The 26,166-nt window shown below is 33.3% G+C and overlaps 1 protein-coding gene across 1 annotated transcript; it reads right to left on the bottom strand.

The window, feature by feature from the left end:
- Window positions 1-637: 637 nt before the first annotated feature.
- On the bottom strand, window positions 638-15,768 carry AGR3 (anterior gradient 3). The gene is made up of 7 exons (XM_008585672.1): window positions 15,663-15,768; window positions 12,696-12,759; window positions 2,854-2,906; window positions 2,246-2,322; window positions 1,949-2,012; window positions 1,427-1,510; window positions 638-684 (listed from the first exon to the last, which is right to left on the bottom strand). Exons 1-7 carry the CDS (start codon window positions 15,766-15,768, stop codon window positions 638-640), a joined length of 495 nt encoding a protein of 164 aa, XP_008583894.1.
- Window positions 15,769-26,166: the final 10,398 nt, after the last annotated feature.

The following is a 26,166-nucleotide window of genomic DNA, read 5'->3' as shown; positions in this document are numbered from 1 at the left end:
GGCAGCGCTCCCGCCCGAGGGTTCGGATCCCACATATGGACCGGTTCCTGCTCACTGGCTGAGCGAGGCGCGGGAGCAACGCCGAGGGTTGCAATCCCGTTGCCGGTCCCCGGTCCGCGGTCCGGTACGGGGGCAACACTGAGGGTTGCGATCCGTTGCCGGACACGGAAAAAGTCAAAAGAAAAAAAAAAAAAAAAAAAGAGAAGTGCACAGAGATGCATCTATGTGCTTTGGCAATGTGGAGATCACTTCAGACCTAACCTATCAGGTTCGATAGAGTGGAGAGGGCAGAATTAAAATCAGATCAGTTGGTGGAGTGATTGAGAGGTGAGAAAACGAGTATAGACACCTTTTATTTAGGTCCTCCTATCTCCACCATGACTCTTGGCTTCTGATAAGCTTTCTTTGCTACTGATGCAGGCAGAAATCAAACTACTACATTGTCATGCTCAGGTTTCAACAAATTTATTAAAATATCATTTTACTTCTGTAAGAATATTGCAAATACATTAAAAAATCTAAATAGTAATGTTACAAAATCCATATACTTGCACACTTAGGGTTTGTCAATGAGCCAGTGGTTTTCTTCATGAGATTTGACCTCTTAGAAGTGAAGGCATTTTTCTATCATCTCTTACTACTCTGATTGAATAAGTCTTAATGCTTTCTTCATGTTTTCTATCACTGAAAAAAGGGTAAACATAGGTTATGCTATTAGTAAATGAAAGTATCAAATGTTATAATAACTGTAGAATCTGAAACTGGCCAATTTAAAGTAATAGCTTTAAAAACATGGGGATTCATCTGTGACATTAAAAAATATGCTAAAGGTGTACATTTAAATTTAGGAATTAGACCATTCAGAGCTGGTTGATCAACTTTATGTTAAACAATTTTATCAGAGGGGTTTGAGGGAGTATCTTTATTAACTGATCATTTTGTATTAGTATTGCTGGAACTGGCAAGCATAGTTTTCTTATTTCATGCAATTGATAGTGAATGTTGTAAAAAATAGATTAAAGTCCTAAGTAAAACTGTACATTTTTGTGTATAGAAATTAAAGGTAAGCAAAAAGATTTCATTATTACCCTTTTAGGAAATTGCATGTAATCTCTGACACCAGAATGAACTCTCTCTTAAGACTGGTATCATTTTAATGTGTACTATATTTCTTTTAGTGGTCTCAAAATTCAGTTATCATATGGACCCTCAGGCATCCCTGTTAAAGTAGATTCTGAGGTGCCCAAGAAATTCCGATTTTGGTGGGAGCTAGGCATTTACGTTTTAAACACCATCAAACCCAGCATTCTGATTTGTGGATTGCACTGTTTGTGGAGAAGCACTGACCCAGGGAATCAGGAACCCTTTTAGCAAACCATCAGGGATCAGCTAGTACCACTGATCAAGGTAGTTTATGAAGACTTACATACTGGTAAATCCTGAGGTTCATATGTATACAGTCTATTAGAGTATCTTCCAATTATATCAGCTCTGACTGTTAAAGAAGGATCTGCCAAGAAAAAAAAAAAAAACAAATCACTGAAGTATTAACATGTTCTTACATCATTTTTCCTCTTACTCTAAAACTAATGTCAAGCAAATTTATAAGCAAAATTAGTTTTCATACATGTAGATTACTGAGAACTAAGCCTGAATTCTCCTGTTAGTGTGTCACAGCTGTCTGTCAATCCAGTTTGGGGCTCTGTACTGAAAGTACATTGGGATATTGATTTAATAGCATTAAGTTGCTTTTTAAAATATTTAAAAGTTACAAATTATTAATATAGTGAATTTTGATGGTAGAACCAAGAGCTGTTACTGATTGGATTAGAAATGACTTCCTTTAAAAAGAATAGTACTTGAACTAGCCTTTTAAAAAGAAATAAAAGCAAGAATGCTAAGATTCTATTAATTTTGTAAATCTGATGAGATGATACTACACACATACCCACAAACATGATTCTAGGCACATATTGCCCATCAGGTGATAAATTCTTATCAGTGGTCTCATGCTAGCAGGAGAAGAAAAATATGAATGTTATTGGATTGGATTATTTTTGACAATTTCAAAGATATTTTATGCAAACTAAATTTTCAGTAAATTGTATATGTTTGCCTTTTACAATTCTTTATGACATTCTGTTTCAACCACTACTTAGCTGTTTTTGTTTTAAAAATAGAAAAAAAGGGATTCAAATTTCTCATTAAATTGTGATATTAAGAAAATATTGTAGAGCTCATGTACCATGACATTCAGCATGATGAAATTATTCTGAGCCATTTCTTGTATTTCTTCATTTTGTGCAAATACTTCTTTTAGTGCTGTGGGAGAAAACAAAATGTCAGTTAATTTTAAGGATCAAGACATCTTTAATATAACAGAGCAAAATAAAGCTAATATTTTGCTTTTTTTTCTTGCACCTATAATCTGGGTGTTAATAGTTCATTGGCTTATTGCCACTTTATCCCTCATAGGGAAGCAATGAGAGTCTGTCCATGAAGACTTCAAAGGATAATCACATCAATTAATGCACTAGTTTTATATTTTCACATAACTCATTGATTCATTGGTTAAAACTTCTTTTAGAAAGTTTTCTCACCCCCCTCCATTTTTTTGTGGGAAGAAGAGGAATATCAAATTCCAAACAGCATATAATAGAAGTATATTCAGTAGGTTGCTAACAATCACTGTATTCTTTAAATACCTTAGTAAAAGGGTGGTACTCTGGCAGTTGTCTTTTTTTTTCTTTTCCTCTTGATTAGGAATTGCTGAGTGCCTTCTTAGCTACTCTTACCAGGTCACTTTTCTACTTCATATTGGAAACATAATAAGATCTCAGGAGCTAAAATTACCTTGGCAATATTGACAATTCTCCAAGTGATGAATAACCATCAATGGCTTGTTACTAAACAAAGAAAGTGGAGTTAAGCCAAGTGATTAACTTTTAATCAAAATGTACAGTGGAATTAGATTTTAAGTTTTAGTACTTTCAACAAGACTTAAAGTAAAAATCTCAGGTTTACATATTGTAGTAATGTAGTTCACAGTAGTGTTATTCAGTGTGTGAACTGAACACCAGAACCAACAGCATCAGTATCACCGGGTAGCTTATGAGAGCTGTGAATTCATGGGCTCTATCCCAGAACCACTCAGTCTGGGGTGGGATCAGTCATCTGAAGCTCAACAAGCTTATCTGGTGATTCTTATGTAACTGCAGTGCAGTTAGATAAATAAAAATCAATTCTGTCTCCAGAGATGAAGGGGTATTATGAAAAAGATATTCATTCCCAATGAGCACTTGATATATGATTTCAGGAGAAGAGTCAAAGATTTTTTATTTGTTGTTTTTAAAGTTTTTCAAAAAACATATTAATATTTTACTATTTTCACATCCTTTCATTCTTGTACCAACCTACAATGAATAAAGAACCTAAGTAAAGTTCCCTATCTATACATTTTTCAGGGTCATTTTGATTTTAACTCTGAGCAGAAGTTACTATGGTAGCTGATTGACTTCTTTGCTCTTTAGGTTAAGAGAAAAATTAGAACATTAACTATAGTGAAAGATAAAATAATTATAATTTGGATATATATTATGATTTTTAAAATGCTGCTTTAATCCCAAGAGGATCATGGGCATCAAATGAGATGGACTCTATTGTAAACTTATTCAGCACACATTTTAAAAAATAACAGTTAACAGAAATATATAAAATGCCTGTCATTTCACATGAGCCTAAGCTATACCCAATATTTTTAGTCTCAATAAGTATTAAACACAAACTTTGAATTGTTAATAATTTTATTTAATCCTCAAACTTGGAATATATGTAAATTTCAGCTGAAAATAAATTCTATAACTTACGTTTTAAGATTTAGAATATAGTTAGAAAGCTAGCATTTGCCAACATCCTCAAACTTATTGGTGAAAAGACAGACTAGAGATCTGATGAATGAAATATTATTCCCACTTTTTATTAGTAGAAAACTAATCCTAAAAATACTTATTGATGTTTTTAGAGGCAGATTTAGAACTCATACCTTCTAAACATCAGCCTAGCAATTTTCTACTAGATAACTCTTCCTCTGGTCAAGCTTCGGTAGATATAAGTGTCACAAGTCATAGATCAGTTTAGGGGTGCAAGTTTTTCTGATTTCCTGAATGGATACCATTTCTTCCCAGCATCTGCACGACAGCTGGAAATGAGGGCAGCTACGTGTAGGGGAAAAAGATAGAAGTAACCTTAGGAAAACTAACTTTGGCATCAGATTTCCAGGAAATTAAAGTACAGGAAAAAATTTAGAACGTAGGTGACTCACGCACTCTTAGCAGTTTAGCAGTTTAGCTGTGAGTGAGTTGTTCACACATTCAAACCAAGACACTATTCCATTTCAGTAAAAACACAGGAGTATTTTTGGCAGAAATAGAAGTAGGAACATTCTAACACAGGACTCTGAAAACTTCTTCAGTAGGGACAGATAGTAAGTATTTGAGGTTTTGCAGGCCACGTGGTCTCATTTGCAACTGCTCAACTGTGCCATTATCACACAGAAGCAGCCATACAAAATATGTAAAAAAAAAAAAAAAAGAAAAAAGAAAAAGAAAAAGTGAGCAAAACTTTATTTATGGACTCTGGAATTTGAATTTCATGTAATTTTTACATGTCAAAAAATATTATTCTTTTGATTTTTTTTGAAAGTTTAAAAATGTAAAAATCATTCTTAACTTGCACATTGTATAAAAACAGGTGGTCTCTGGTCTAAAACCTTGTTAACTAGCACTTCAGATTGTGAAAAATCTGAGTGGAAAGAAAGAGTAGCTTTTGGTAGCTTTCCTTTTGATACTGTCTAAAATCAGAGCCTGTAAAAGCCTAGCTGCTTAGCATCATTTGGTGAATTATGTTTTCAAATTCTCAAGTTTCTAAAGAAATAAATTGCAAATTCAGCTGATTTAAAACTCAAAAGTTAAAAAGAGAAAAAAGTTCTCTTTCCACTGCTATGTTCCATAAGTAAACTGTGTTACTATTTCTTGTTTCCTTCCAGAGGGTTTCAGGTCATATACCTGAATATGGATATGTATGTTGTATTATACTCTTAAATATCCATATGCAGGTCCATATTTATGTATATATTCCTTTCTTTGTGAAAAGCAAAAGAACATGTATTTGAATTTTGCTTTTTTAACATATCCTAGATATGATTCAATTGGTCTTCTGTATAATATTCAATTATACAGATATATTTTAATTTATCTAATTAGTCCCCCCAAACATGAGTATTTAAATTATTCCGGTCTCTTGTGTTTAGATTGTTTTTAAATATATACATTTGTAAAAATGTAAACATGCTGTTATTTATATGAGATTTTGCACACATAAATATGGGTAGGTATGTTTGTGAGTAAATTCCAAATGTAGAATTTCTGGGTCAAAGAATGTGTGCATTTATACTTTTGATATATGCTCTCCATAGAAGCTGATCTATTGTGCAGTTTTTTATTGTCTCTGGTAACTGTTTCCTCTCACTAAAACAGGTTATCAATTTTTAAATTTTTCTATCCAATAGGTGAAAAAAGAGAAATTAATGTGTTTTTACTTTCTTATAAAACAGTCAATCTTACTCCAACATTTGAGTTACTTATTTTTCTATTGTACGTACTATCATATACTTTGCTCATTTTTTTCTATTGACTTGTTGATCTTTTTCTTATTAATTTATAGGAGTACTATACATATTAGAGAAATTCAGCCTTGTGATATATACTACAGTTTTCCATTTGTTTTGTTTTTTATCTTTTTCCTTTGCTCATGATAAGTTTTTGGTTACGTAAAAAATTCATTTAATCAAGAATATTAGTTGTTTCTTTTAGGCTTTTTCTTTTCTTTTTTTCCTTGGCCATACTCAAGCCATATTAAAGGCCATATTATGGGCTAGGACTAGGCTGGAGCGAGGGGAGCCTCCAGGTGCATTAGAGGCACCTCTCTTGCCCCATCCTAATCTTGGCCCTCCCCTACTCCAAAAATTAAAGAAATAAAATTTTGCAATAGTATCTTCTAGCACCTTAATGATTTCATTTCTATGATTACATCTTTGTAATTTATTTTGGCATAAATCCAAATTTATCTATTTTTCCCAGATGGCTACTAACTTCTCTTTAACACTAATGAATACATAATCTATTTCCCCTACCCTGATTTAAAATATCACTTCATTAGCTAAAAAATTCCTGTGGTATCTATCTATTTTGGGGGGGCTGGGGTGGTGAAGCTGGCTGGTACAGTGATCCAAACTCATGACCTTGGTGTTATAAGGCTGCACTCTAACGAGTATCTATCTATTTGATGAGTAAAAGTTGTATATATTAATGGTGTACATAATGTTTTGAAATATGTTTATGTTGTGGAACAACTAAATCAAGCTACTTAAATACGAGTGTACATTTCCTTGTATTTTTTTTTGTGGCAAGAACACTTAAAATTTACTCTCTTAGCAATCTTCAAGTATACAATATTGTTATTGTAGTATTAAGTATTGTTATTAAGTATTGTTACCATGATATACAATAGAACTCTTGAACTTATTCCTCCAGTCTAAATGAAACTGTGTGTCCTTTGACCAACATTTCCCCAATACCCCAAACTCTAGCCACTGGTAACCACCATAGAATGGTAAACATTCTAGGAATTCAATGTTTTTAGATTCCATGTATAAATGAGATCATGTGGTATTTGTCTTTCTGTGTCTGGTTTATTTCATTTACCATAATAAACTTCAGGTTCTTCCCTGTAGACACAAACAACAGGATTCCTTCTTTTTAAAGGCTAAATAGTATATGTATATATACCACGTTTTCTCTAGCCAATCACCCTTTAATGGTCACTCAGGTTTCATATTCTTTGGATGCTTACCCAGTAGTAGGATTGCTGTATCATATGGTTGTTCTATTTTTGGTGTTTTGAAGACCCTCCATACTGTTTTCCCTAATGGCTGAACTAATTTTCATTTCTACCAACAATGTACAAGGGTTTCTTTTTTCCTCATCCTCATTCATCTTTTTGATAAGAGCCATTCTGACAGGTGTGAAGTAATATCTCATTGTGGTTTTAATTTGCATTTCCATGATGATTAGCAATATCCAGGGTTCCCCCAATATATTTGTTTGTCTTCTTTTGAGAAATGTCTATTCAGGTCCTTTACCCATTTACATATTTATTTACGTATTCATGTATTTATTTATCTATCTTCTTATTTTTTTAACATTTACTTGTACGTATTTGTGGGGTACAGAGTGTTGTTTCAATACATGCATATACTGCACAGTGATTCACTTAGTGTAGATAGTATAGTTTTGTACCCTTTAGTCCACCACTTTTCCTCCCTCCCTAACCCCCCAGCCTCTGATAACCGTTGTTCTACTCTCTACTTCTGTGAGAACCACTATTTTCTCCCTAGATTCCACATATGAGTGAGATCATAGAGTTATTTGTCTTTCTATGCCTGACTTCACTTAACATGATGGTTTCCATTTCCATCCAAGTTGCTCCAAATGATAGGATATCATTACTTTTTATAGCTGAATAGTTTTCCATTGTGTATATATGCTACAGTTTTGAAAATCCATTTCTCCATTGATGGACATTTAGGTTGATTCCATCTCTTGCCTATCGTGAATAGCATTACAATGAACATGGGACTGCAGGTGTCTTTTTGATATATCCATTTCATTTCCTTTGGGTGTATACCCAGCTGTGGGATAGCTGGCTTTTAAGATAGATCTATTTTTAGTTCTCTGAGGAACCTCCATACGATTTTCCACAGTGACTATACCAATTTACATTCCCACCAACAATGTAGGAGAGTTTCTTTTTCTCTACATCCTCTACAGCATTTGTTATTTTCTGTTTTGTTGATAATAGCCATTCCAATTGCGGTGAAATGATATCTTATTTTGGTTTTAATTTGCATTTCCCTGATGATCAGTGATGTTGAACATTTTTTCATGTGCTTATTGGCCATTTGTAAGTCTTGAGAAATGTCTGTTTAAGTCCTTTGCCCAATTTTTAATTGGGTTGTTTTCTTGTTATTGATTTATTTGAATTCCTTATGTATTTTGGATACTAGCCCCTTAGATGTATGGTTTGCAAATAATTTTTCCCATTCCATAGATTGTCTCTTTACTCTGTTGATTGCTTTCTTTGCTGTGCAGAAGCTTCTTAGTTTGATGTAATCTCATTTGTCCATTTTTGCTTTTGCTGCCTGTGCTTTTGGAGTAATATCCAAAAAATCATTGCCCAGACAAATGTCATGGAGGTTTTCCGCTATGCTTTCTTGTAGTAGTTTTACAGTTTCAGGTCTTATATTTAAGTCTTTAATTGATTTTGCGTTGACTTTTGTATATGGTGTGAGATGAGAGTCTGACTTCATTTTCTGCATGTGCATGTCCAGTTTTTCCAGCACCATTAATTGAAGAGACTGACATTTCCCCATCGTGTGTTTTAAAACTCTTTATTAAAGATCAACTGAATGTAAAAGTATGAATTTATTTATTCTAGCCTCTCTATTCTGTTCCATTGGTCTATGTCTCTGTTTTTAATGCCAGTACAATGCTGTTTTGATTACCGTAGCTTTGCAATAGGTTTTTTTTTCACTTTTTTTTTATTGTAACATAGTTGATTGTACATATCTGTGGTGTACAGAGTTAAATACTAATACCTGTGTGCAATATGTGATCCTCAAATCAGGATAATTAGTATATTCAACATTATACAATGAAATTGTTTTCATGTCCCTTTACCAATTCTTCCCTTACCCGTCCCTCCTCCTTTCCCGTCTCTGGTAACCTCAGTTCTGTTCCCTCCTTTTGAAACTTCAATGCATTATTGTGATTGTTGTATCTTTCTTTCTTCCTTTTTAAAAAAGTTATTTGTTTATTGTTTAGCTCCCATTTTTGAGTTAGGACATGCAGTGTTTCTCTTTCTGTGCCTGGCTTATTTCACTTAACATAATTTTCTCTAAGTTCATACATGTTGCTGTGAATGGCAGTATTTCATTCTTTTTTATGGCAGAGTAGTATTCCATTGTGTAAATATACCACATTTTCCTTATCCAGTCATCTGACAGTGGACATATAGGTTGGTTCCAACTCTTCACTATTGTAAATAGAGCTATGATAAACATGGAGGTGCAGCTATCCCTAAGACATGATGACTTCCATTCTTTTGGGTATATACCCAGCAGTGGAATTGCTGGATTATATGGCAGTTCTATCTATAGTTGTTTGAGGAACCTCCAGACTGCTTTCCATTTTTGAAATGCCAAAAAAAAATGCTGAACATTTTTCATGTGTCTGTTGGCCATTTGTATATTTTCCTTTTAGAAATGCCTGTTCAGCTCTTTTGCCCATTTTTTAATCAGGTTATTTATTTTTTATTGTTAAGTTGTTTGGGTTCCTTTTATATTCTGGATATTAATCCTTTGTCAGATACATAATTTGACAATATTGTATCCCACTCTGTAGGTTGTCTTTTCACTCTTTAATTGTTTCTTTTGTTGTGCAGAAGCTTTTTAGTTTGATATAATGCCATTTGTTTATTTTTGTTGTTGCTGTTGCCTGTGCTTTTGGGATCATATTCATAAATTCTTGGCCCAGTCCTACTTCCTGAAGTGTTTCCCCAATGTTTTCTTTTAGGTATTTTAGCTGTTCAGGTCTTTTGTGGTTCCATACAAATTTTAGGATTGTTTTTCCTATTTCTGTGAAAAATGGCATTGGACTTTTGATAAGGATTACATTAAGTCTGTAGATTTCTTTGGGTAGTATGGACATTTTAACAATATTATTGTTTCAGTTCATAAACATGGGATTTTTTTTTCCCATTTATTTGTGTCTTCAATTTCTTTCATCAATGTCTTCTAGTTTTCAGGCTAGAGGTATTTTACCTCTCTGCTTAAGTTTATTCTTCAGTACTTTATCTTATTTTATTTTTGCAGCCATCGTAAATAGGATTGGTTCTTTGATTTCTTTTTTTGATAGTTTGTTGTCAACGTATAGAAACACTACTGATTTTTGTATATTGATTTTGTATCTTACAACTTTACTGAATTTATTTATTAATTCTAACAGTGTTTTGGTGACATCCTTAGTGTTTTCTATGTATAAGATCATGTCATCTGCAAAAAGAGACAATTTAGCTTTTCCTTTCCAATTCGAATGCCTTTTATTTCTTTGTCTTGCCAGTTACTGTGTTGAATAGGAGTGTTGAGAGTGGCCATCTTTGTCTTCTTGCTGATGTTAGAGACAGAGCTTTTAACTTTCCTTGTCGAACATGTTAACTATGAACTTATCATATGTGGCCTTTAGTGTATTGAGGTCTATTCTTTCTACACCTAATTTGTTGAGAATTTTAATGATGAAAAGATGTTTAATTTTGTCAAATGCTTTTTCTGCATCTATTAAGATAATCATATGGTTTTTATCCTTCATTCTGTTAATGTGGTGTATCACATTTATTACTTTTTGTATGTTGAACCAAGGATTTTTTTTTTGACCTGAAGTCTGTTTTATCTGATATTAGTATAGCTACTCCTGCTCTCTTTTGGTTTAGGTTTGCATGAAATATCTTTTTCTATCCCTTTGCTTTTAGTCTATGAGTGTCCTTAAAGGTGAAGTGAAATCTCCTGTCAGCAGTGTATAGTTGGGTCTTGTTTTTTATTCCATTGAGCCACTCTAAGTGTTTAATCTATTTATATTTGATGGTTTTATTTCTGTGCTCTCCATTCTGTTCTATTCATTTACTTGTAACATACTGGTTTATTATAGCTCTGTACTTAATATTGATAAATGCCTAATACTTACTGTTTTCTTTTCAAAATGTTTCTAACTATTTATGACCATTTTTTATTTCAATTTTAGAATCATCTTTTAAAAAATTCTTATAGCTATTTATTGTGATTGTTTTAAAATATTTTAAAGTGTAGAAAAAATTGGCATTTTTATGTTGTTAAGTCTTCCTATTCAAGAATACGATATGCATTCTCATTGGTTTGTGAATTTTTTTTCCTTACTGCATTTAGATTTACATAGATCTTGTACATTTCCTGTCATATTTTTGTCTGGGATATTTTCTTCTTTGTTGTTTATTTGTTTATTTATGTATTTATTTATTTACTTATTTATTTTGGCAGCTGGCCAGTACAGGGATCAAACCCTTAACCTTGGTGTTATCAGCACCACACTCTAACCAACTGAGCTAACTGACCAGTCCTTTGTTGTTGTTTTAAACTTTGAAAGTGTTTAGTATATAAGTGTTATTGATTTTTCTATATTAATTTATTCTCATCTAATTTAACTAAAATTTTCATTGTTCTGGATGTGTTTTGTTGATTCTCTTTAGTTTTTCTAGTATACAATCATCATTTGCAAATAAAGGTAATTCTACCTTTCCCTTTCCAAGTTTTGTACTTTTAATTTTTATCATATAGTTAGTTGCATTGGTTAGTGCATTGGTTAGTTGCATTGTGTTTGTAAATATCCTTGTCTTATCCAGACTTTAATGGGACACTTCTATTTGTTTTCTCAGTAAGCATGCTATTGCGTTTTTTTGTTGTTGTTGTTGTTTTTGGGCTGGAATAAATATTTCCTTGTTAGGATAAATCTAAATAAGTTAATATTTTTAAATACAAGTTTTTAAAAAAATTTTCAGTCATGATATTTTATTCTATTAAATGTGTTTTCGTCATTTGTGGAGATAGGAGACACTTGTATGTATTGTCTCCTTATAAATATTAAATTTTTTTAATTCATAGATTTCTTAATCTTGAATTATCCTGGCAGTACAAGACTCAATTTTGCTTTATCAGGGTGCATTCTTTAATTGTTCTGCTGGCTATTCTTTGCTAATATGCTGTTTGTTACATTTATATTTGGAAATGAGATTATTGTCTTCCTTTTGTAATATTTGTTTAGTTTTGAAACAATGTTTTGCTCAATTCTCATTTAATTTGGAATATTTCCTTTTCTTTTCTTTTTTTTTTAATATGTTAAAGTCCTACACCTGTGAATGTAACCTTATTTGGAAAGAGGATCTTAGCAAATGTAATCAATTTAAGATGAAGTCGTCTGGGTGGGCCCTGATCCAGTGGATCTTTCTGCTTCTTTAAAGAGTATTGTATTTGAATTTTCTTTAGGTATTTCTATAAATTCTTGGGTAGCTTTAAAAAATATGTTTCTCAGCTCCATCCACAAATGCATAGTAAGTCTTTCAGGATAAATATCATGTCACAATTGGTCATTGAACCTGGAACAGTGCGAGTCATATAGCAGTAGACACTAAGTATGTGACTGATTAACTGTGAATATGGATTTTAAAGAAAGCTCCCCCAATTGTTCTGATGATCAGACAGGCTTAAGTATTGCTGCTCTAGACCTGTTTCCTATTTAAGCTTGTATAATGCCTAATGAGTGATAATGTTTGTTTATTCAACTTATATTCAAAAGCTTGGTTGGATAATGAAGAAATTAATATAAAGGTATTTAGAGTTCTTGTTTATTAAAAACATTCTAATAGCAACTATATTAGTCCAAACAGCACACAATAGCAGAAAAAATACTGTGGTATCCTTTCAAAAGCTAATACACCTGTTTTGGGCTCTTTTATAAGGTATCTCTCTTATCTATTAAAATTGAGAGGCATTTTACCTTTGCTGAGCATGAAAGAGACCTTCTTCATAAGTTTGTGCCCAAGTTATGTCATCTCCCCACCCTGAAATAGAAGAATGAAATCAATGGATTAACTCAAGACTATAGATGAGATTCAAAATGGGTATTTAATACACAGATAGCTACCTACAGAGATATTTAACTAAGCCACCAAGCTGTTCGCTGACATATACAAACAATGTAGAGGATTCACAATTTTAACTAGATAGGAAGAGATGATGCCCTTTCAGATTGTAGTACTGAGGTTTTTAATACTGTGTTTTACATTTCAAGGCTCATGGCTTTGAATTTACTGAGTACTTAATACATGTTGTTATGATTAGTGGTGATTGAAAGAACATCTCTGGATCATGCAAAAGCTCTGGCTTTCAGAATGTACAGGAAATAACAGTTAATCTTTGCATATTTTGTAACACTGTCAGGAATACTTTGGACTGTACTCCACAGTGCCCTTGTATCTCGAGTTCCAAGAAATACTGACCTTTTCTGAGTCAGCATACAATGTGAAAAAGTTTGCTCTGAGTTCTTACGTGGAAAAAAAATCTGATGTGGGTATTTTATGGTTGAGAGACACAATAAAACACATGTGTTTAGAAATACCCAAAAGAGTAGAGAAGAGGGGAACAGAAAGCAGTAAGTAGAGAGAGAACCCATTAGCCTTAAAGAAGTGATATGAGTAGTTGGCAATGTGTATTAGAAATTAAAGAATAAGATTGTCAAGGAGAAGAATGCACAAAATATCCCAAAATATTGCAGAGTATTTTCAGAAAATATCTGTCTATGGATGAGAAAAATTAAATTAACTTGAGTTAATGTGAAAATAGAAATATTTGGAGGCTAGATTGGACCAAGATTTTCTTGTTTGTTTTAAATATTGTCATAGAATAAAAGTTGTTCTGAAAACAGCAAGTGAGACTAGGCCCTTGCTTAGTTTTCCCTCTTTTGTTATAAATATCATTAAATTCTGAAGCTTTAACAATGGGAAAAATTTCCATTCTCTGCTCCTGTTCAGCTTAGTTACACAGATATTAAAGGGACATCTGCTATATGCCTTACTCCACTAAGCCCTAGAAACACAAAGGTAAAACAATATAATTCCTACTCAAAAAATCATTCATAGCAAACGTAGGGGAATCACATTGTATTATAATTATTTTTATACACTCTCATAATCACAACGGGCCAAATATAGTAGAGAGTTTAAACTCTCCTCTGGGTTTTTGTTTATTACCACAATTCTATCTCTAGCTCTGGCTATGCTTTCTTGTCTTCTGAGATTTTATTTATTCATTTAATATGCATTTATTATCTACTATATGACAAGCACTAGACTAGGTGCTGGGAAGTTCTTTCGATTCAAAGGAAGGATTTTTGGGGTCACTGTGTGTTTGTATTTTTTATTGAACCTTCTATTGCCTTCTTCCAATTATTCTTCTCTTTTCTCCTTCCCAGTCTCTCTACTTAACTGTTTGGTGCTGCCCTCTGCTCTAAGGGGCTCTATGTGCTGCTCTGAACCCCGTACCCAAACTCCTCCTGCTCACCCCTACCTTTAATCCTCATTCATTCTGAGCCTTATTCTCTCAGTTGTTTCCTACATAGCGATAGATGGTAAAAGGCTTAGCCAAATATAAATTAATTCTTAATAATGGGTTTCTGAGCTAATATCAGTCATCTTCTTAATTCAAATAATTCCTTAATAACTGAAATAGACCCATTAAGTTGTTGAAAATATGCTATACATATTCAATATAATTTTTATAAAATAAGCCAAAAGTTTTAAATAGACATTTAAAAGTGAGCATATAGAATGTTGACACTTTGTGTTGTAGATATAGCAATGCTGCTTAACTCAGCCCTGGAAGTTCTTTAAGGGCAATGACTAGGTTCATCTTTGGCACTTTAAGGCTACTGAGTTCACTGTTTCACAACTATTATGTTTACATAGAGAGACATGTGATAAATTATATTTAGAAATATATTCCTCCTTTCAATTAATTTCCTTTGCAAAAACCTACTGAATTTCTAGATAAATTGTTTGTGTGATTGTTAAAATGAGGTAGAATTAATTAATTTAGGTAAATATTGATGGGCACTTGGCTGTCACTCAATACATTTGTTAAGAAACAAATGAACTTGGAAAGCAAGTCAATGTTTTAGAATTTGAAATTATACTATTGTGGGTCTCCATTTGTGTGCAGCATTCACATTATATTACAAATAGTGCTCAAGTGCTTTTTGGTTATACTGCTAATTCTAAATTAGCCATGTAGGGACAAATGATTCTGTCATACAATTTCTGGAATTATAGAATCTTGAAAATTTTTTCTTTATAAAAGTGTTTCTTTACAGATGAAGATATGTTTGTTTCTTAGGCCAAGCTGAAATAGTAAGTACAAAAATGGAAGCGTTTTCTAAATACATAGCCAATGACAAATCTAGATTATGATGTCTAAAACCACTGCGTCTGTCTTCTGGACTTAATGTAGCAAGAACTTCGTTACCTAAAAGTTGCAGGTGTTGGGATAGAGTATAATTTTCTGGGTAGCCTTTTATAAAATCATTCCAAATTATTTTCTTGTTAATAAAGAGAAGACTTGGAATTTGAGCAGATTTTGAGAAATCTTAAATTGCTTTTAGAACACCATTATGACATATTAATCAATCATTATTTTCTAGGATCTGATTACCATGTTATAGACAGCAAGCTGATTCTTCACTATTTCTGCAAAAAATACAGCAAATTGTTGTTCTTGTTTGCCAGTTGGTTTGATTCACTGCCTACAATCAACCAATCCTTTCTGTCTTTTTAAAAATATATTTTGAAGTCATACACAACAAAAATGTTCCAGTTAATTGAGTTTGCTTTACTAGACTAGGGTAAAGACAGAAGGTATTTCTTAAAAATCCAAATGATTGAATTTAGAAAATAAAATGAGATTACAGTACCTCTTGAGAGAGTCTGAGGTGGTCTCTTTTCCTTTTTGATTGCGATGGCAAGATTGGAAGAAACTGTGATGAGTATAAGGCATAGTGCAAATGCTGTGTGTAACATCCTTTCTCCTGGAAGGTCTCTCTTAAGAAGCTAGGTAACAGAAGATAATTTTCATTATCCAGTAGGTTACTTCAGGTTGTCATGAAAAGATATTCGCTAAGAGGTGGACCAAACCTGTGCTGACAGATTGCTCTGGTTCTTGGATTGGACATGGTAAAACCACCTAAACTGTCATTTACATTTTATTTTTTAAATATATAAAAAATTCAGTCTAACTCAATAATGCTCAGTTGATGAAAAGTCATGTTCTGAGCATCCTGGGCACAGGGCAATGTAATCAAAAGAGAAGTGGATGGGGGCACACAAAGCCTGCTTCTCAGCTGCAGTGTGGTGCTCACAGCGCCACTGTGAAACTCAAATAAGGTCAATTTGTTAACGGCCTTTAAATCGTAAAGTGCAACACAAAGGCGACTTTTAGCATGTAAAAATATTCTTTGCCTTTCGATTCTTTTGGTGCAAACAAATGGATGTCAACAATAGGTTAAAACAACATTTTAACTCCATACCAAGATAAGATTAGGCATGAATAAATATTGCTTAAAAAAGGTATGAGAGGAAAAATAGTATATGGGGGATTCTTGTCCTTTAATTCCTCTATAATCATTTACCTTTCTCATTTTTTCAACAGTTACTCAGCCTTTTACCCGTTAGTTTATAACATAGCTCTTTTAAAATTCAAGTATTAGGGCCGGCCTGGGGCTCACTTGGGAGAGTGTGGTGCTGATATTACCAAGGCCAAGGGTTCGGATCCCTACATAGGGATGATCGGCTGGTTAACTTACTTGGGAGAGCGTGGTGCTGACAACACCAAGTCAAGGGTTAAGGCCAAGGGCTCAGATCCCTATGTAGGGATGGCTGGTTAGCTCACTTGGGAGAGCGTGGTGCTGACAATACCAAGTCGGGGGTTAAGATCCCCTTACCAGTCATCTTTTAAAAAACAAAATTCAAGTATTGTCACAGTCCTATAAATTAAACATGTGTAGAGAAGAGTAGAATTGTGATTACTTTCTCTGTTAGCTAGAATCCAAATCTGTTCTTAATTCACTGTGCTGTACTTTATACTTTTCATGTTAAGATATAATCAGAAGTTCAGAGTTGAGTCTGATCTGGCCTTAAGCCTCTGGATAAATATATTACATGAAGTGTTTAATACTTGTGAAATGTTGTTTAGTTACAACATTTTTAGCATATAAAACCCATTTGAAAATGGTTGACACATGAAGTTTTCAAACTTCACCTGAAAACGTGAAATAAATGTACAGACATCCTTGACATTTATTTAAAGTTCCTTTAAGACATATTTTGCTGTTGATTTAAGTTATTTAGTAGTGAATTTTGCATCAAAATAGTGAAATTCCCTAGCCAAAATATAGTGAATGATGATATAGTGATTTTGTTCAAACCTGGAAGTTGCTGTATTTAACTGCACTAAGCATTGTGGAAAACTGAAATATTAATAAAACACAATATTTTGGCAATGGTAAGCATTTGGCAATTGTAATAGTCTAGTTTTGTAAAGTAGCAACTGTATTGTTTATGGAGAACAGTAACTTCCTGGTGGAAAAATTTTTAGATCCTAGGTTTCTCCAGACATTTTCTCATTCCTCTCATTCTAGTATTTTTCCTTTCCTGGTAGTGTCTCCTGTCCTCTCTCCCGATTGAAAATGGTTGCCACTCTAGGTTTGTCTTATTTAAATTACTTTCCTCCCTAATTTGCAGTAGACCCATTTTTAACTTTCTTTGTATTCAGGTATTTAAAAACCCTGTTAAACAATAACCATGATGCCTGATAAGGACCTCAGTTTAAGTTCCCGTAACTTATTAAACCGTAAAACATTTCAGAGTGTCATCTTGTACCTTAGGAATGGTCATTTTATACTTTAAAGACTGAAACAAGAAAGGGTAGATTTTACTAGGGGATAGGGACAACTGAATCTGGAACACAACCCGGCCTGGGGAGGGCAGTCTCAGTCAGGTTAAAAGCGGCAGTGGGGAAAAAAAAAAGCGGCAGTGGGGAAAAAAAAGCACAACTGTCCAGGTAGGTCTTAACCTGGATCCAGTGGGCTTCTAGAAGGTCTATGGATGAGCTACAGGAAGCTCCAAAAACCCTGAAATTATTTGTAAAATTTCATGTGCCTCTTCATTTTCTGGGAAAGAGGGTACAAAATTGTCTTGAGATTCTTACAGGGATATTGGATGTAAAGAAAAGTTAAGAAAAATCAATCTGGAGTAAGCGTTAGAAATGTTTTCTACGTTGGAGATAGAGATAAACATGTGGAATCTACATTGAAAAAAGATAAAATACAACTTAATCATTTTTGCTAATTTAAAGCTGCCAAGTTTGGAGTTGAGTGGGAACCAATTTTTTTTTTTTTTTCAAATTTCAAGTATTTATGTATTATTGTCAAATACTTTCTACTTAAAAAATAAAAATTTTGGTTTTCTGTTTTACATTGTTTGATAAATTATAAAATAGATATTAAATATACTCTATAACAAACAATAAAATTTGTACATTATTGTTTTTGAACAAACAATGCTGCCCTTGGTAAAATAGAGTGTAATTGCTGAGGGTCGTTTAGTACCCATTGCAAGGTTATATTACTTGGGAGAAAACAGATGAATACAACATGGTTTGGGCCTGGCAGCAGCTTACTGTGCACTTGGGAGGCACATAACCAAATTAGGTTTTGTAAACATAAGCCAGTTAGCATTTTCTGACACCAGTGTTTTACTTTTCAAAAGTAATTTAACATAACTTATTTACTTAAACATTATATTTCAAATTTCTTTATTTTTAAAATAAAGCAAAATTTGAAGGAATAGAAGGAAGAACCATTGTTACTTGTAGAATAATTTTTAAAGAGTCATTTTTGATTGATGCCAGTTTATTCTAATATCATTAATATAAATAGGGAATAAAACTATGAAACCAGCAAAGGAAACCCAGTTCAGTAAAAGAAGAAAAATACAATTTCATCTCACTCTCTGCATCCTTTACTGAAAGCCTCACTTCTAGATTGCAGAAATTGGTCATTTAAAGATAGCAGAGCTTTACCACTGATTAAATAATCTGGAAATTTTGCTTGCTTACCTGAACTGGCCAGTGCTCTTGTTGGAAGTGTATTCTGGATGTTTCTGGTTAAAAATGGGTGTGGATTTATAGACACACATGCACACACACCTGACCTACAACCCCTCCTGCAGAGAAACAAGAGCGTAGTCACCTGCAAATTTACAAAAGTAGGCTTGTCTGAAAATCTCTACTTTCTAGTTCTCATGCTTCTCACGCTAAAAAAAACCTCTTTTCTCCTTCTCTAAATTAAGATTGAGTGTCCTTGTAAAATGAGGCCAAATACCATCGCCAAGTTCTTTCTCTTCTACCTTTCACTTCCCAAGGTAATTTAATGTTTGGCTGGAGTTCAGCACCAAAAAAAGAAAAAAAGAAAGAAACTGGAGTGAATGTAGGAACTGTGTGTATGCCATTGTTCTTGATGAGTGTCCAGTGAGGCTTGCAGATTAAATATAAAGCAAATAAAATTCCTAGGGGTTACTCTGTTTACAGAAATATAACTAGCAGTTAGAGAGATCAGATGTTTTCTGAGAGAGAGCAAGAAGGAAGGAAATAAAAATGCTGTTTTAAAATCCAGCACTTTTTTCGTAATTTGATTTCTCTTTACAATCTTTCTATAAAACCTTTACCTTATTGTGCAAAAAATAGGAAAACAGGCAATTAGATAAATTTCTTTATATTTATCAAATGGTTAGATACTATTTAATTAATTAACTGCCAGTAATTAAATTAATGAAATTAATTACTGTTAAAATGATCTAGGGAAGGGGTCACCAAACCTGGTCCACCTGTGTTTGTACAGCCCAGGAGCTAAGAAAGGTTTTTACAATTTTAAATGGTTGGGGAAAAAATTGAAAAAAAATATTAAATTTTGTGATATGTGACATTATATGAAACTCAAATTTCAGTGTCCATAAATAGAAATTTAGTGGATGGAGCACAGCCATGTTCATTTGTTCATGTATTGTCTATGGCTGCTTTTGCACTACAACAGCAAAGTCAAGAACTTGGGACAGAAACCATATGTCCTGCAAAGCCTAAAATGTTTACTCTGTGGCCCTGTTTCCTAGTCCCTAATCCCAGGGTATTCCTCATAAGTTCTTTCCTTTCCTTCCTTCCCTCCCTTCCTTCTATCCCTCCTTTCTTTTTTTCTTTCTTCTACTCTCTCTCTCTCTCTTTGGTTTAATTGCTCTGAATGTATTAATACATGTGCTGCTGAAGAATTTGATCGTCTTGCTCCTGAACGTAAAGGGAGTGTGCTTTTAGTGTTTTAACTTTACACATAGTGCCAGATTTGGTTTACCATGTTAAGAAGGTAGCCATTATTTCTATACTACATCTCTGAAAAGCAGGAAGGTTGAATTTCATTCCATAAAGATGGATATATGGGTTTTCTTATTCTATATAGTAAGTTTTATTATTTTCCTAATGGAAACTTCCTTGTGGCCAGGTTGTATTATTCTTTTACTGTCCCACTGATTTATGTATTTGTCTAATTGTGCTTTCTTCCTGGTATAGGATTCTTAAAGGGAACCTTCCCTGGAATGTGCTATTCAAATGGATGTTTCCTGCTGAAGGTTAAGGCACTTGATCTATAACTTTAATTTAAATCCAGCATTTACGAAGCAAAACAACAGCTGGGCAGTGATGCCTAAATTTCCCTGTTACAGGGAGGTCTGAGAAAGCTTTCAACTTGTTCTTGACATTTCTGTTAAACTTCTTACATATTATTCATTTTTAATAGATAACAAGATGAGATGAGAAAGAGGAAGTTAAGTTCCTATGGGGAAGTGAAACTAGGTCCCGTGGTGTGTGAGCTTATCAATGTCTTTGGTTCTTTCCCATCAATGTGAAAATGTAATTTGTTTTTCACACCAGGACAATTTTGAGAGTAAAGGAGGTAATAAAAGTCATTGGAATGATACGATTTTGAAATATTTGTTAGCAAAAATTGGTTTTATTGTATAATAGACCACAAATGGTTCAATTCAAAATTGTTCTCAAAAGTAAAATTCTTTGAAATATATTCATGAACATTGTGGCAAAATAAAAAAAAATATTTGTAATTAATATTTAAATGAGAAATACCAGGTAGCTGGTATTTTTCTGAAGTTTTCTTTTTCTTTCTTTTTATTAAAACATAATTGATTATACATACTTGTGGGATACAGAGTTGAATATCAGTGCCTGTGTACAATGTGTGATGATCAAGTCAGGATTATTAGTACATTCATCATTACAAAACCTAATTTTTTTGTGTGTCGAAGGCATTTGATCTCTTCTCTTCTAGTCATTTGATTACATGCAGTAAATTAATGTTAATTATAGATGCCTAGCTTGACTGACTGTACATCAATAGAACTTATTTTTTGTTACTAGTTGTTTTGTGTCCATTAACCCATTTCTTGTATCACTCCCCCCTTTCCCACCTTGTTACCACAGTTTTGTTCTTTCCTTCTGAAAGTTCAGTGTATTAAGATCTTCCTTCCATCCTTCCTTATTTATGTATATTTTAGCTCCCACTTATGAGTGAGAACATGTAGTATTTCTCTTTCTCTGCCTGGCTTATTTCAGTTAGCATAATTTTCTCCAAGCTCATCCATGCTGCTGCAAATGGCAGAATTTCATTTTTTTTTTTTTATGGCTGAATAATACTTCATTGTGTATATACACCACATTTTCCTTATCTAGTCATCCGTTGATGGACATTTCGGTAGATTCCATATCTTGCTATTGTAAATAGAGCTGTAATAAACATGGCAGTTCAGGTATCCCTTCAATATGATAATTTCCATTACTTTGGGTATATACTCAGTAGTGGGATTGCCTGATCGTAAGGGAGTTCTATCTGTAATTGCTTGAGGAACCTCCATACTATTTTCCATAATGTCCATACTAATTGACAGTCCCACAAACAGTATAGACTTCACCTTTCTCCACATCCTCACCAGCTTCAATAATTCTGTCTTTTTGATAATAGCCAGTCTAACTGGGGTGAGATGATATTTCATTGTGGTTTTGATTTGTGTTTCCCTGATGTAGTGTTGTTGAGCATTTTTTTCATGTACCTGTTGGCCACTTGTATGTCTTCTTTTGAGAAACATCTATTCAGATCCTTTGCCCATTTTTTAATCAGATAATTTGCTTTTTTACTATTAAGTTGTTGTAGTTGCTTGTATATTCTGGATATTAATTCCTTGTTGGATGTATAGTTTGCAAATATTTTCTCCCATTCTGTAGATTGTCTTTTCACTTTGTTTATGGTTTCCTTTGCTGTGCAGAAGCTTTTTAGTTTGATATAATTCCATTTGTTCATTTTTTTCTTTTGTTGCCTGTGCTCTTAAGGTCTTATGCATAAAGTCTTTGTCTAGTCCTATATCCTGAAGCATTTCCCCTGTGTTTTCTTTTAGAAGTTTTATAGTTTCAGACTTTCTATTTAAGTCTTTAATACATTTGAGTTGATTTTGGTATATGGTGAGAGGTAAGGGTCTAGTTTCATTATTCTACATGTGGATATCCAGTTTTTGTGGCACTATTTATTGAAAAGGCAGTCCTTTCCCCAATATATGCCTTTGGTGCCTTTGTTGAAGATCACTTGGCTGTTTGTGGATTGATTTGTGTGTTCTCTATTCTGTTCCATTGGCCTGTGTGTCTGTTTTTATGCCAGTGCCATGTTGTTTTGGTTACTATAGCTTTGTAGTATAATTTGAAGTCAGGTAGTGTTATGCCTCCAGTTTTATTTATTTATTTATTTTTGCTCAGGATTGCTTTGGCTATTTGGAGTTTTTTGATGTTCCATATGAATGTTAGGATTGCTTTTCCTATTTCTGTGAAGAATGTCATTGGCATTTTGATGCTGATTGTGTTGAATCTGTAGATCATTTTGGGAAATATGGACATTTTCACAATGTTAATTCTTCCAATCCAAGAGCATGGAATGTCTTTCCATCTTCTTGTGTCCTCTTTAATTTCTTTCAACAATGATTTGTATTTCTTATTGTAGAGATTTTTCATGCCCTCGTTAAATTGATTCCTAGGTATTTTGTTTTTTTGGTGGCTATTGTAAATGGGCTAGTTTTCTTGATTTATTTTTCTACTAGTTTGTTGGTGGAGTATTAAAATGCTACTGATTTTTGTGTGTTTATTTTGTATCCTGCAACTTTACTGAAATCATTTATCAACTCTATTAGGTTTTTTGTAGAGTCTCTAGGCTATTCTATATATAGGATCATGCCATCTACAAACAAGGACAATTTGACTTTGCCTTCTCCAATTTGTATGCCCTTTATTTCTTTCTCTTGCCTGATTGCTCTGGTAGTACTTCTAATACTACATTAAATAGGAGTGGTAAGACTGGGCATTGTTTTCTTGCTCCTTTTTTTGAGGAAAATCTTTCAGATTTTCCCCATTCAGGATAATATTGCTGGTGGGTTTGTTATATATGGCTTTTATTGTGTTGAGGTATTTTCCTTCTATACCTAATTTGTTGAGAGTCTTTATAATGAAAGGATATTGAATTTTGTCAAATGAGTTTCCTGAATCTATTGAGATAATCCTATGGGTTTTGTCCTTGATTTTGTTGATGTGGTGTATCACATTTATTGATTTATGTATGTTGAACCATCCTTGAATCCCTGGGATGAATCCCACTTGATCATGGTGTATAATCTTTTTGTTGTGCTGCTGTATTTTGTTTGCTAATCCTTTGTTGAAGATTTTACATCTATGATCACCGAAGATATCAGCCTATAGTTTTCTTTTTTTTTTTGTTGTGTCTTTGTCTAATTTTGGGATCAGGGTAAGGCTGGCCTCAGAGAATGAATTTGGGAGAATGGCCTCCGTTTTGGTTTTTCAGAATGTTTTGAAAAGGATTGGTATTAATTCTTTCTTAGAGATTTGGTAGAATTCAACAGTGAAGTCATGCAGTCCTGGGCTTTTCTTTATTAGGAGACCATTGATTACTGCTTCCATCTTGTTGCTCTTTATAGATCTGTTCAGATTTTTTATTTCTTCTAGGTTCAATCATGGAAGTTTATATGTGTCCAGAAAGTTATCCATTTCCTCCAGATTTTCAAATTTGTTGGTGTATAGTTATTCATAATAGTCTCTAATAGCTCTTTGTATTTCTGTGGTATCAGTTGTAATGTCTCCTTTTTCATTCTGGTTTTTGTTATTTGGGTCTTCCCTCTTCTTTTTTTAGTTAGTGTAACTAATCATTTTTCTATTTTGCTTATCTTCTCAAAAAACCAACTTTTTGATTCATTGATCTTTTGTAATATTTTTTGGCCTGTATTTCATTTTGTTCTATTCTGGTCTTAATTTCTTTCTGTCTACCAATGTTAGGGTTGGATTTTTCTTGTTTTTCTCATTCTTTGAGGTATTACATTAAGTTGTTTATTTGAAATCTTTCTATTCTTTTGATGTAGGCATTTATTGCAATAAACTTCCCTTTCAGTACTGATTTTGCAGTATCTTGTACATTTTGGTATGATGTGCTTTTATTTTCATTTGTTTCAAGAGATTTTTTGATTTCCTGCGTAATTTTTTCTTTGACCCATATGTTCTTCAGGAGCATATTGTTTAATTTCCATGTATTTGTATAGTTCCTGAAATTTCACTTGTTATTGATTTCTAGTTTTATTCCATTGTGGTCTGAAAAGATACTTGAAATGAATTCAATTTTTAAAAATTTGTTGAAACTTGGTTTGTGACCTAGTGCTTTTATAAGTCCCTAATGTTAAATGTCTGTAACCTATAGGTTTTTACTCTGTCAAGAATGGTTACACTTCCCATTGCAAAATAATAACCCTTTTATTTCCATTATATATCTCAAGGCCCTGAACTATCAGGGTAGTACATCTAAAACTTCGAATTCTTTTTTTTTTTTTTTTTTTTTTTGTTTGTAGCTGGCCAGTGTGGGGATCTGAACCCATCACCTTGGGGTTATAATGCTGTGCTCTAACCAACTGAGCTAACTGGCTAGCCCCAGGGTAGTACAACTAAATACTCAGTAAACATGTGGTATTCTCACAGTGTGGATATAAATTAGATTTATTTCTTGGTACTTGTCCTGTAGCTAAATAAAATTAAGTAGAATTGTGAATGTAGCTTTTGAATTAGAGATCAAGTTCTTCAGTCAGGCTCTTACCAGTAGCCTGTGGCAATAACCCTTGTACTTTTTTCCATAAAAATGCTTCCATGTCTTGAATAGGCATAGCATTTTTCTTCCTATGGTGGGAGATCAGGGATCTAGACTGGCCTGTTTCCCCAGAGTTCAGTGGAGGGAGGGCCTTTTTTAGAAGATATGGGTGAAGTTATGGAGTGGACAGAATTGAGAGCCAGTCATGGTAAGTCTGAAGAAGAATCAAAAAATAGTTCTCAAATGCATGAAGAGCAGATACAGATAGTGGGAATAAGAAATCAGAGCTGGAGATTCATAGAACTAGGGAAATGAGTGGGAAACTAGCAAGCAGTGTTTCTGGGGAGTAAACAGAGGTAGGGTTCCTGGCAGAGGTGTGAAACAGCCAGCCCATTGAAAAGGCTGGGGAGAGAGTGGGTATAGTCTTACTGTGAGATGAGAGGATAGAGAATCTTTTCAAGATAGCAAATTAATATTCGTTATGTGATCAATTACAATTTTAAAGTTACATTTTGACATGTAAAAACTAAATTTATTCTTAAGCTGCAGATGTGAAAGGGCAAGCTATAAAAGAAATTATGTTTCTAGGGGAACTATAAATCTTTGTGCAGGAAATCATTTTATTTTTATAGCTTTTAAGAATATTAATAAAGGAGTATTCCCTGAAAGAGAATATATTCCCTTCAGTGGATCTTCCACTTCACACAGCCAAATGTAATACTTGGTCAAGGTTCTTAAGGGCTAAATATTATATACACAAACCCATAATGAAAATTAGTACTCAAAGACATATTTGTAAAAGTCAACTAAATTGTCTATTATAATTCTTATAGTACAAACTAATATTTTGTGTGCTTGATGATCAAACAACACACTAACAGTCCTCAATACTGCTAAAGCTCTTCATTCATTTCCCTCTTAATTTTAGGTTCATATTATTAACATTTGTTGTTATGTATTATCATACTAAATACCATTGTTTTCTTACTTAAGACTATTTTTCTTTCATATTGGCCTCTTTTCTTGAAGATATCAATTTAGTTCAGGTATTCTCTTTCTTCTGTGTTCCATTTTTAGGGAAGGTAGACTCCATAATTAGCCCCAGAGAGAAGTCTTGATTAGTCTGTTCTAGTGGCTGTCAGTCAGGGGACATTTTGCAATGCCTGGAGACATTTTTGATTGGGAG

The sequence above is a fragment of the Galeopterus variegatus genome, unplaced genomic scaffold (assembly GCF_000696425.1).
Source record: "Galeopterus variegatus unplaced genomic scaffold, G_variegatus-3.0.2 Scaffold3663, whole genome shotgun sequence".
NCBI classification, from domain to species: Eukaryota; Metazoa; Chordata; class Mammalia; order Dermoptera; family Cynocephalidae; genus Galeopterus; species Galeopterus variegatus.
This window is presented reverse-complemented; position numbering and strand designations above follow the sequence as displayed.